The sequence below is a fragment of the Hylobates moloch genome, unplaced genomic scaffold (genome assembly GCF_009828535.3).
Source record: "Hylobates moloch isolate HMO894 unplaced genomic scaffold, HMol_V3 SCAFFOLD_14, whole genome shotgun sequence".
Lineage (NCBI taxonomy): Eukaryota > Metazoa > Chordata > Mammalia > Primates > Hylobatidae > Hylobates > Hylobates moloch.
In genome coordinates, this window is record NW_026652289.1 from 32,836,799 (window position 1) to 32,849,149 (window position 12,351).

Genomic DNA, 12,351 nt, shown 5'->3' on the forward strand with positions numbered 1-12,351 from the left:
AAATTTGGATTAGTCACTTTTTCATCCAGCTCTTAGCATTTATTTTCTCTCTCTTGGCTTGTGTTATCAGCAGCATATTTTTGATAGACTTTATATAACCATCTCATTCAGTATCATTTTGAGTGAGAGCCGCCCTCCAAACCCTCAGCAGATGCCCAGAGAGGATGAGGCAAGAGAACAGCAGCATGACCTTTGCAGTCCTTGATGGGGACACCACCAGTTGAAGAAAAGTGGCGAAGGCTTGCGTACAGGAGCAGTGGTGCCATCTGAGCAGCTCAGACCTTCCCGCCTTTCACAGTGCTCCAGGGATGCGTGCTTGGTGCTGGCTCATCATGCAGCCCCTTGAGGAACTTTGCAGCAAAACATGCTGGGGATGACTCTTGCCAAACCGTAAGCGTGGCCAGTGAGGTGACAAATGCTAGAACCAGAGAGCTGTTTCATTTTCCTTGCTACGTGCATGGACTGTGACTTTCCGCCGCAACTCAAGCACTGCCGCTGGGGGCGGGAGTGGGAGAGGAGGTCTTGGTACGCCCACCCCGATGTGGCCTGGGCAGCTGCCCTTTGTGTGTTTCCACCCTGTTCTGGTGCACCACGTTTCGCTGAAGCCCAGGGGCGTGCTGCCCAGAGGTGTTTCCAGGGAGAACTCTGCAGGCGGAGGGAGCGGCATGTCGCTGAGCACAGAGCGCCCCATCTCACTGCAGATGAGAGGATGGACACTCACACCGAGAATGCATGATTGCAGGGGAAGCGGGAAGAGGAGATTGGGGACTGATGGAGCGGTAGTGTGACCAGTGGGAAGGAGCCTGTGTTCTGGGTTAGGACAGGTCCACCCATTTTCTCATCTGTAAAATGGGAATAGGAAGTGTATGTCTCACAAGGTTGATGTGGGTAGGAAAGAGACAACCGTGATAAAGCACTTCTATGATGTCTGGACTTGGTGACTGCTTAGTTTGCCAGGCATTGGTTTACTGATGAAAGTATTAATCCCATTCATACATTCCACACGTCTTTACTGGGTGTGTGTGTGTGTGTGTGGGGGTGTGTGTGTGTGTGTCTTGGAGTTGGTCAGGACTAGTGTAGAGTTGCCCCATCCTTTTTAAAAAATTGTGTTATTTTTTAACTTTTTGTTGTAAGACAATTGTAACTCTTAAAACTTACAAAAAATAGTATATGCCTTTCACCCAACTTCCAGTTATGTTAACATCTTACACAGCCAGGCACAGTGGCTCATGCCTGTAATCCCAGCACTTTGGGTGGCCAAGGCAGGTGGATCACCAGAGGTTAGGGGTTCGATACCAGCCTGGCCAACATGGTGAAACCCCATCTGTGCCAAAAATACAAAAATTAGCCAGTCATGGTGGCGCATGCCTGTAGTCCCAGCTACTTGGGAGGCTGAGGCAGGAGAATCGCTTGAACCCAGGGGGCGGAGGTTGCAGTAAGCTGAGATTGCACCACTGCACTCCAGCCTGGGTGACAGAGTGAGGCTCCATCTCAAAAAATAAAAAACAAAAGTAAAAAAAGTCTTACATGCCCATAGAACCATTATGAAAACCAGGAAATTAACCTTGGTACAATACTATTAAGTAAAATACATTTAGATTTCACCAGTTTTTCCATCAATGTCCTTTCTGTATACCAGGATCCTGTTTCACGTTTAGTTGTCGTGTCTCTGGTCTCCTCCAATCTATAACAGTTCCTCATCCTTTCCTTTTCTTTCTTGACACTTTTGAAGAGTACCAGTCTATTAGTTTGCCTTTGGGTTTGTCTGATGCGTTCTTATGACTAGGTTGAGGTTCCGCATTACTGGGAAAGATACCACAGAGGTGATGTGGTTATTATGTTCGTTACTGGTGATGCTAGCCTTGGTCACCTAGCTAAGCTGTTACCTGGCAGGATACTCCACTGTAACTTACTGTTTTTCCTTTTGTCACTCTGTTGAGTTTTTCTGTAGCAGTTTCCCAACCTCAGCGCTATTGGTGTCTTAGGCTGAATAATTCTTTGTTGTAGGGCACTGTCTTGTGCAATACAAGATCTTTAGCAGTATCCTTGGCCTCTGCCCCCTATAGCTCAGGGGCACTGCCCCTGGTTGTGACAACCGAAAAATGCCTTCGGACATTGCCAAACATCCTCTGGGTCTTTTATGTCAATGAGTCTATATACACTTTTAGTCTTTCCCGAGCGATGGCTTTGCTCGCTTACACATTCTTAGAAAATCATTTCATCTCAGGCTTATATACATAGAACTGAGCTAAGTGGTCCCTGATAATTTTTTAAAATTTCTCTACATTTTGGATATTTTCTCCTTTCTTTTCTTCTTTGTTGTACTTTTCTCCCCTTTTTCTTGTTTAACAAAAGGTTGATCTGTTTTCCCCCCCAAAGAGCCAACCCTTATATTTTTCGTTGGTTTTTCTGTTTCACCCTTTTTAATGCCCAGTCTTTGAAATTTGACAAATGCAGAGTTATATAACCAATCAATTTGCAAAACAGGTCCATCGCCCAAAATACCCCCATGCTCCCTCAAGCTAGTCTCTTCCCCTATTACCAGGAAATCACTGATATTTTTTATCCTTCTTGTTTTTTAAAATGTATATTAAAGCATTTTAAATATTTTTAAAAGGCAAGTTAGTAGTTTCAGCCCATGTTGAAGAGGAAGGGGTCACACAAGTGTGTGATATTAAGAGACAGAGATCATTGCAGCCATAGTAGAACACTGCCTCCTGCCTCTAAGTGGAGAATGTCTGTATTCTACGTGGCATGTGTTCTGTTCCAGCTGTTTTCTTCTCAAATATTGTCTCTGCCCCACTCTTTCTGTTCTCTCTTTCTGGGTCTGATTAGACACATACATCAGTATTTCTCACTTGGTTCTTCGGATCTCTTAAGCCATCTTTTGTATTCCCCACCGCCTTTTCTCTGCAGGCTGCATTCTGGACAATTTCTTCAGATCTGTTTTCTAGTCACAAATTCTCTCATTCAGGGCTGTCAAAATCCATTTATTTTCTTCAACAATTATATATTTCATTTTTAAATGTTATTTCTAGTTTCTTATATTCAACAGTGTTAATATCTTGCTGCTAGCTTGTTTATGTAATCTCATCTTCTATTTCTTTATAGATAGTTACTATAAATCCTGTATCTGACAATTTTATTACCTAAACACCTTGGCAGTTTACTGACCATCACTCACATTACCATGTTTGACTGTGGGTTTATACTTTATTGGACATAACCATGGAATTCTGAGATCCTAAATTGCTCTCTTTAGGAGAACTTAAACTTTTTCTGAAAAGGAGCTGCTTCTAGCCTTTTCAGAACTGGTAAACACCCTTCCAGATTCCCTGGTTTAACCTGGGTGTCTCAGGTGGAGCTCCTGACCTTGTTCCATCTGAGACAGGCCAGCCCCAGATGACTTCTCCCAACTGCAGTGCCAACTGAGATACAAGAACTTTCAAAGGTAACATGTTAACCACAAAGAAAAAAATAGCACAGTTGGGTGGTAAAAGGAATGAAAGGACGGGCGTTGGTGTTGGCAGTGAAAGGGTGGGCGTTGGTGTTGGCAGTGAAAGGGTGGGTATTGGTGTTGGCAACCAACGCCTGCCCTTAGGGGAACCCACCCTCGCATATGCCCATCACAGATTGGTATACAGTGGTGTGTATGTATAAAGACAGCTGGGTATGGGTTTTGTATTTGCCTCCTCAGATATTTCCTTTACTTGGGGGTGAGCTCGGCAATAAGAACTATCCTTTATTATGGTACCCAGCTGTTGCGTACTGGAAGAGCAGCCCTGTCTGCCACAAAGTCTGCTTTTCGCTGAAAGCAGAAGGTTCATCCATCAGTCACCCTTCTCTTTAGGGTACCTGCTGCCTGAGCATAATGAATGCATCTCCACCTCCAAGCCCCACCCTTTCATTCCTTCCACCACTCAATTCTGTTATTTTTCTTTGTGCTTAACATTTTACCTTTGGAAGTTCCTCTATCTCAGTTTTCACATTTTATCTGTTATATTTTGCTCTTTCCCCAGCTAGAAAAGATAAAGACATTGATGTACATATAGACAGCCTCCCGCAGCTCCCACCCCAGTGCGCCTTCTTCCCAGCCGGTTCTTCTCTCTGCCATTTCTGCCTTGTCTGGGTTTCCGTCCCATGCATTCTGTTCTCTAACTCCCATTCCTGTGTTGGTTTCAATCAATACTTTGATCAGTGCTCACTGCCGGCCCATTTTCTGTGGGTTCTTCAGTCATTTCTTAGTTGGCCAAAGGTCGTCCTCTGGTATCTTCTCCAGAAAAGGATTTAACTACTTGTAAGTTCAAAAATCTTTTTCCATTGCCTAAGTACTTGAGCAAGCGTTTAGCTGATATAAATTTCCTGGACCACATGTTCTGCCTTTCCTTGTGTCTGTATCAGCATCACTCACTCCAGTGCCTGTAGAGAGAGGCTGCTGTAAAGACATCTGCACAGTCCGAGCTCTTTTCCCATTATCTGTGCTGGCTACCCAAAGAGTGTTCTGGTTTATCTTTGAAACCCGGTAACTTTATCAGGACACACCTCTGGGCGCATTATTTTGCGCCATTTTTTCTTGGTGCTTTGCTTTTCAATCTGAGAATAAGACCTTCCATCATTTCAGTTGAGGGTCTTGAATTTATATTCAAATGCCTTTTCTTTTAGATCACTTTAGTTCTCTTCTTTATGAGTCTTGTGCTTCTAACCCAGCTCAGACTCTGTGACCTTCACAAACATTGACCTCCTCATTGGAAAAGTGGAAAAAATAGAGAAAGCCCCCTCCTGCCTGCTTCCCAGGGCTGCCATGAGGCTCAGGATGACAGGAACCAGAGCACTTTGTCATTTGCAATGCATGACATGAATGCAGGCTGTTGATCTAGAAGGCGTCAAGGTGATGACAGGCATTCGTGTAGTCACCGCATCTGTTCAGTAGTGAAAATGTATCACAAGAATGGTGACCACTTGGCTTGGGCGCAGAGAGCAGTGCTGGTGGCCAAGCTTGAATGAGAGGCTGCAGTGCTAACTTCTCCTTTGCTGTCATTCCCGTTTTCTTTTATCTGAAGCTGACGACAAAGGTAGCCACTATCCTGACTCCTAACACTGTGGGTTTATATTTCTTGTTGTTGAACTGTATGTAAATGAAATCATGCAGTATTCCATTGTTCTAATATACCATCGTTCATCTGTTCTGCTCTTGACGGGCATTTGGGTTGTTTCCAACGTGGAACTAATGCAAATAGTTTCATGAACTTTCTTGACAATGTCTTTGGTGAACACATACACAATTTTTTCGTTACATACTTAGGATTCGAATTGCTGGGTATTAGAATGTGTGTGTCTTCAGCTTTAGCAAATACTGCCAAAGTTTTCCGAAGCTGCTGAACCAAGTTAAAATCTCATTCTCAGCATCCAAGAGGACCCATTGTGCCCCATTGTTGCCAATGAGCGGTGCTCTCTGTCTTCTTCATTCTACCCATTCTGGCTGCTGTGTCAGGGTATCTAAGGGTGGTTGTAATTTGCCTTCCCTGATGACTAAAGAAGCTAAGCACCTTTTCATATGTTTACTAGCCATTTAAACATTCTCTTTTATGAACTGTCTGTTCAAGACTTTTGCCCATTTTTCTACTGGGTCTTTTTCTTAGTTGATCTATAGGAGTTTTTTGTTGTTTTAAATCATGTTTTGGATACAAACACTTTGTTGGTTATACACATTACAAATCTCTTATGTATTGCAAATATATTCTTGTGTTTTTACAGTTGCGTTTTGGTAAACAGAAGTTGTTAATTTTGGCCAGGCACAGTGGCTCATGCCTGTAATCCCAGCACTTTGGGAGACTGAGACAGGCAGATCACGAGGTCAGGAGATCGAGACCATCCTGGCTAACACAGTGAAACCCCGTCTCTACTAAAAATACAAAAAATTAGCCAGGTGTGGTGGCGGGCGCCTGTGGTCCCAGCTACTCGGAAGGCTGAGGCAGGAGAATGGCCTGAACCCGGGAGGTGGAGCTTGCAGTGAGCCGAGATCACACTACTGTACTCCAGCCTGGGTGACAGAGCGAGACTCCGTCTCAAAAAAAAAAAGTCGTTAATTTTAATATGGTATAATTCATTAGTTTTCTTCCTTTATGGTTAGTCTTTTTTGTGTTCTGTTTAAGAAATCTTTGTCTAACTTCATTCTTCTTTTCTTTGATGCTTAGAAAAGTTTCATGAGAAAGCCCTGTCTATAAAACCCATACCAAACAGTTGACACCACCTTCTTCTACTTTCTCCTGATGGAGCAGTCATTTCTCCTAATCCCAAGCGCTCCTGTCCCATAAATTCTCCCCCTGGGTCAGCCTTGTCTTGTGAGCACATGTCCACACACGGACGCCATACTCAAAGAGCTCGCAGGTCAGAGTGCATGGAATCAAACGTTTGATGAGGTGCAGTTGGTCTTTATAGGACCAGCTGTGCTGCACTGGGGCTCTCATCTTTTTACCATTCCTTTGAGGGGTGAGCACTCATGGGAACATGCAGGCTTTTCTGAAGCCCATGCGCAGTATTCCACTTGAGCCATCCACTTCCTAAAGGGCACAGATCAGCTCCGACAGACGTGAAAAATGAGAAGGAGCTGTGGGCTTTTCTTAGCTCTCTTTAAAAGCTCCCTCCAGCTCTGCTTTCCTTCCCTTTCTCTTATTTTTATCCCTTCAACTTCTAAAACTTGTTTGATTTTAGACAGTACAGTTGTGTGTCTATTCTATGCAGATGTTTGAGATTACTTGGAGAGCAGACCTCTAAACTGAGCACCACACCCTTTGCAAACCACAGGGTGACCACCCTGCACCAGCTGCAGGAGCCCCTTGACCTCCATCCTGCTCAGTGTGAAGCAGCAGGTCCCTGGCCACAGCCTGGAGGGTGAGGTCTTCCTGCTTCAACTTGGGCTGTTTAGCCATGATTGGGTTTGTGGTCCTGGAATCGCTGCATCTTCACAAGATCTTTCAGTACATCTGTTCTCAATTTTCAGACTGTGAGGCCGGGATTTGGGTGCAAGTAGTTTATCTGGGAAGTGATCCCAGGAAGCACTGTGAGGGGGTGAGGGAGAGAGCAATCAAGAAAGGTGCAATCATGAGTAAGTGACTGCTGTCAGCAGCGGGGCCATCCCCCCAGGACCCTCTGAGAGGCGTGTAGAACTTGCCTCGGTATCATCTCCCTGTCCCCCAGGCGGGTGGGGAGTTACCCAGCTCCTGTCTCCTATGGTTGAGGTCACTGTCTGCATGTGGTTCCTTCAAGGGAGGACACTGGCTGTGTCTGCTTTCATGATTTTGATAAATTGTCTCCTTCTGAGCACTTTGTCAACGCCCAGATTTCCTAATGATACAATTGGGAGTCTGTGTGTTTAAATGCCAATTCCTGTTTTAGTGGAATTAGTTTAATTGTATATTTGTACATGTTCTGGAAGTTCTGTGGTGAAATACTATAAAAAATTGTGCACAGCTCAGCTAAGCTAGAAACAGGTGACTGCAGGGAGAACAGAAGGTTGCCCCTGTAACCCTGTTGGGGTACCAGCCCTTCATGGGCTGTCATTTCTTGGCCTCACAATGGTTGCCTACCCGTCTGGCCTTGACTTCAGAGCTGCCTCTTCCAGCAAGCCCTCCCTGATGAGGTTTGGTTAGATCTTTTTGCTGTGTCCCCTAGACAGCCCTTGGGTATCTGCCTCACCCCTCACTGCTGTAAATGGAAGATATCTGTTTGCTCATCGCTCCTGGGAGGCAGGGGCTGCTGCTCCTGGCCGGGGCTGTGCCTGTGATATCTCCCAGGCCCTTGGTGGTTGTTGGAGCTGTTGAACTCAATTCCGTGAGACAAGCCCTCCTAGGAGTAGGTGCACAGAATTTTGTTGTGCTAAATGAGCCAGTTCAAGTGAGGCACTGATATTTTGGACATACAGACTTATGACCCTCTGGCTTCCCCACACGTTTCGAATCCCGAATTTGAAACAGTGGTGGGGCCACACCTCTGACCCCAGCTGTGACCTGTGAGTGTGGGTGTTCTCCACAATTATGGTTCCTCTCCTTGTCCTGCAGCATCTGATGTGCGCTGGACTGTGGTGCCTGGTAGAAGGAGACACGTCCTGCAAGACCAAGCTGGACCCTCCCCTGGATGGCACCGAGTGTGGGGCAGACAAGGTAACCTTGGTAACCTCTGGCTTCCCACTGTCCCCAACAGGCAGCTCCACATCTCTCAGGCAACTGGCATCTCTTCTGAAACACAATCTGTTCTCTACTTAGGAGCCCCTGAAACATCCCTCAGGCACCACAGAAATGCCCATGGATCCCACTCCGGGCACAGAGTGGTGCCTACGTCACCTCATTCCTTTTTCTTATAAGATACGGGCATCATTTACTTAATATTTTTGTTAGATTAACTCCTTTCATCATGTGAGGAAATTTACCTAAAAGGAACACTTTCACCAGTATATTTTAAATGGAAAAACAACATCACCTGCCATACACAGTAGGCGCTCGTAAAAATAATTCAGTGAGAACAGTATTATCCAATTCTAGCTAAATGTTGAGAGAATGAGCCTGTTGCTCATGTGCAGGAGAGATGGGGAGGTGTTAGAAGGGGTGTTCAGGACCTGCAGCCACAGGACCTCTCTCCAGTCTTCTTGCAAGAATTGAAAAGGAAGTCAAGTTTTGCTCTGATGCCGTGATTGGGAACCACACAAAAATCACATCTAGCACCTCAGAGTATGTGCTCTGCCCTTCGAGAAATTGTTTTATAGGGCTGGCCTTGAGTTATCCTCAGAAAGAACCAAGGTTCCCTCACGTGGAGCTGGCTGTGTCATCGCCAAGCAGCAAACCCAACTCTCAAGTTCAAAACCTCAACGGGGACATGCCGCCTCCCGGCGAGAAACGCGCTCACGTCAAAGTTTGCAGAAGCGCAGGTCTCTTCGTGAGCCATGTGGATTAATCCTTTTCCTGGGATTGAGAAAATCCCAGTGGGGCACATCCATCTGAAAGCTGAGGGCAAAATCCAAACCCTACAGGGATGTGAGTGTCAGTTTGAGTAAGTTAGGCATGTCACTAAAATTAGCAAACATGCAAACCCTGAAATAGACTGTACTTTTATGTAAATTTAGCAAATGGGTTGTTGGCAGCATGGCATTTTGGGGCCTGGCGGGCTGGAGTGAGCAGCTTTGCTGAGTGCCTGGGCCCCGGCCCTCCCCGCTGTGTTTCAGTGGTGCCGCGCGGGGGAGTGCGTGAGCAAGACGCCCATCCCGGAGCATGTGGATGGAGACTGGAGCCCGTGGGGCGCCTGGAGCATGTGCAGCCGAACATGTGGGACGGGAGCCCGCTTCCGGCAGAGGAAATGTGACAACCCCCCGTAAGTCCCCTGACGGGCCATACCCCAACGTGCCACGATTGGAGTTTCCCACCAGCAGCTCTCACTGCCTCACATAAAGCAGGGTCTGTCTCCCGCTGAGCATTAGAAGATAAAGAAAATGAAACCGAGCCAAGGTCCAGGGTGCAGGGGCCTCGTGTGTGTCAAATGACATCTCAGCTTAAATTGCTGTTTCTGTGAACATGGCTACAGTAGAGTCTGGGATGAGCTGACTTCCTCATTCCTTCCCTGGGCCCCAGTGGAAAGGTTTTCGGAGACGGCTGTATTACAGTTCCTCCAGCCTGCCCGTGGTTTACCAAGGCTGGGGTCATTCCACACTGGCTGGCTGCTGATGTGGGGGCAGCCTGGTGGGTCATGAGTCACAGAGTATCTGGGTTCAGCTGTCTTCCTCATCCTAATATTTTTCATGGGTCCCCCTATAACTATTAGAAAAAAAGTGTTTTAGTTTTTTTCTCTTTGGCTTCTTTTTATTGACTCTAACGACACCATAACCTTTCCTGTTCACCTTTGTACATTTGTTCCACGAAACTCAGGGATCGATTTTGGGCTCAATGATGATAATTCCATCACCACAGATTTTTCCCTTGTCTTCTCGAAGTTTCCCATTTCTTTCTTTTTTTTTTTTTTTTTTTTCATACTTTAAGTTCTGGGGTCCACATGCAGAATGTGCAGGTTTGTTCCATAGGTATATACATGCCATGGTGGTTTGCTGCACCCATCAACCCATCACCTATATTAGGTAATTCTCCTAATGTTATCCCTCCCCTTGCCCCTCAACCCTCCGACAGGCCCCAGTGTGTGATGTTCCCCTCCCTGTGTCCACGTGTTCTCATTGTTCAGCGCCCACTTACGAGTGAGAACATGTGGTGCTTGGTTTTCTGTTCTTGTGTTAGTTTGCTGAGAATGATGGTTTCCAGCTTCATCCATGTCCCTGCAAAGGACATGAACCTGTCCTTTTTTATGGCTGCATAGTATTCCATGCTGTATACGTGCCACATTTTCTTTATCCAGTATATCACTGATGGGCATTTGGGTTGGTCCCAAGTCTTTGCTATTGTGAATAGTGCCACAATAAGCATACGTGTGCGTGTGTCTTTACGGTAGAATGATTTCTAATCCTTGGGTATGTACCCAGCCATGGGATCGCTGGGTCAAATGAAGCTTCCCATTTCTTACCATTTCTTTTAATGATCTGTTTTATGCCTTGTGAGTCAGCAGTTGCAGCACATCAATTTTGAAAACAAGTTCTAAATAATGACTATAAAGAAATCCCCACAATTAAGTCCTGTTGATGGATAATTAGCAAATGCTTTTTAAACATTTAAACATTTAACTTTTAAACTTTTAAACATGTAAACATTTTAGCAAATGTTTAAAAATTCTGATGCCCAGGTCATACCCCAGGCTGATCAGATCACAGAGCACTAAGGGTGGGACCCAGAAATTAGATATTTTATCTTTCCAGGTGACTCCAACAGCAGCCAATGTTGGAACCTCTGGATTAAAGGAAGGATTATGCTCCTAGTTTAGTCGGTGACAGGAACACCATTTTCCCAGCAATATTATAAGAATTGGCATTACGTATTAATTATGTCTTATTAAAACATTTCCCTCTAGCACCCAGCAGAGTGCCGGGCACATAGTAGGTGTTTAGTCTGTTAGGAATGACTTTTTTTTTTTTTTTTTTTGAGATGGAGCCTCACTCTGTCACCCAGGCTGGAATGCAATGGTGCAGTCTTGGCTCACTGCAACCTCTGCCTCCCTGGTTCAAGTGATTCTCCTGCCTCAGCCTCCCAAGTAGCTGGGATTACAGAAGTGTGCCACAACTCCCAGCTACTTTTTGTATTTTTAGTAGGGAAGATGAGGTTTTGCCATGTTGCCAGGCTGGTCTCGAACTCCTGACCTCACGTGATCCGCTCCTTCTGCCTCCCAAAATGCTGGGATTACAGGCGTGAGCCACTATGCCCAACCCAGGAATGACTTCTTAATTAAGGGCATAGATGGGTAGATGATTAGAAACCCTGTTTAGCTAAATGGTGGGAAATTAATAGGTGGTTGCAGTTTTTACATTACTCTATGTTGAAGTTAATAGTTTGGATTCTGGCCCCATGAAGAGAGGGTTGGGTTTGGAGTCATGGCATTGGGCCTGACCTTGTTGGTTAATGGTCACGTGACCTCAAGACTCTTCTGTTCCCTGGCCTTAGTTCTGCCCACTAGAGGGAGCTGACACGGTAGAGTGGGAAGAGCCAGGCTTCAAAGCTAGGACAGACAAATCTTCAAATCTTCAAATCCCAGCATGACGACTTTTTTTTTTTTTTTTTTTTTTTTGAGATGGAGTTTCGCTCTTGTTGCCCAGGCTGGAGTGCAATGGCGCGATCTCGGCTCATCACAGCCTCCACCTCCCGGGTTCAAGTGATTCTCCTGCCTTAGCCTCCCGAGTAGCTGGGATTACAGCCATGCGCCACCACACTCGGCTAATTTTGTAATTTTAGTAGAGACGGGGTTTCTCCATGTTGGTCGGGCTGGTCTCAAACTCCTGACCTCAGGTGATCTGCCCACCTTGTCCTCCCAAAGTGCTGGGATTACAGGTGTAAGCCACTGTGCCTGGCTGCCAGCATGACTTCTTATAGCACTGACGGCTGTTACTTGTCTCTTCATCCAAAACTTGGAAGAATTCATGGGAATGCTCAGAAAGTCCTTGGCGTGCATTTAATAAGCAGCCCCTCTTGTTATTAGCACTCATAGAAGAACGGGGATGGTACCAGTTGCCTTTCCCTGCTTAAGGCTTTGTTAAGTGCAGAGTGAAATTGGCAGGGGTTGTGGTTGTCATGGGTGCTCCACGTTTGTGATTGGAGTTTGTGGGTCCTAGTGGAAGACTAGTCTTCTTAGCACGTTATGTGTCTTATCTCTTAACAGGTGGCACCCAGTAAACATCATAGCAGGAGGATATCAGAACCTCTGAATGCCTGAAGT

The 12,351-nt window shown here is 45.7% G+C and overlaps 1 protein-coding gene across 1 annotated transcript in view; it reads left to right on the forward strand.

Moving 5' to 3' along the window:
- The window catches only part of ADAMTS17 (ADAM metallopeptidase with thrombospondin type 1 motif 17), a 361,454-nt gene that overhangs the window by 197,202 nt on the left and 151,901 nt on the right, over positions 1-12,351 (forward strand). Inside the window, exons 11-12 of the mRNA XM_032175346.2 lie at positions 8,058-8,159; positions 9,215-9,360. Of these exons, the coding sequence (XP_032031237.1) occupies positions 8,058-8,159; positions 9,215-9,360 (248 nt within the window). The remainder of the gene's footprint in view (positions 1-8,057; positions 8,160-9,214; positions 9,361-12,351) is intronic.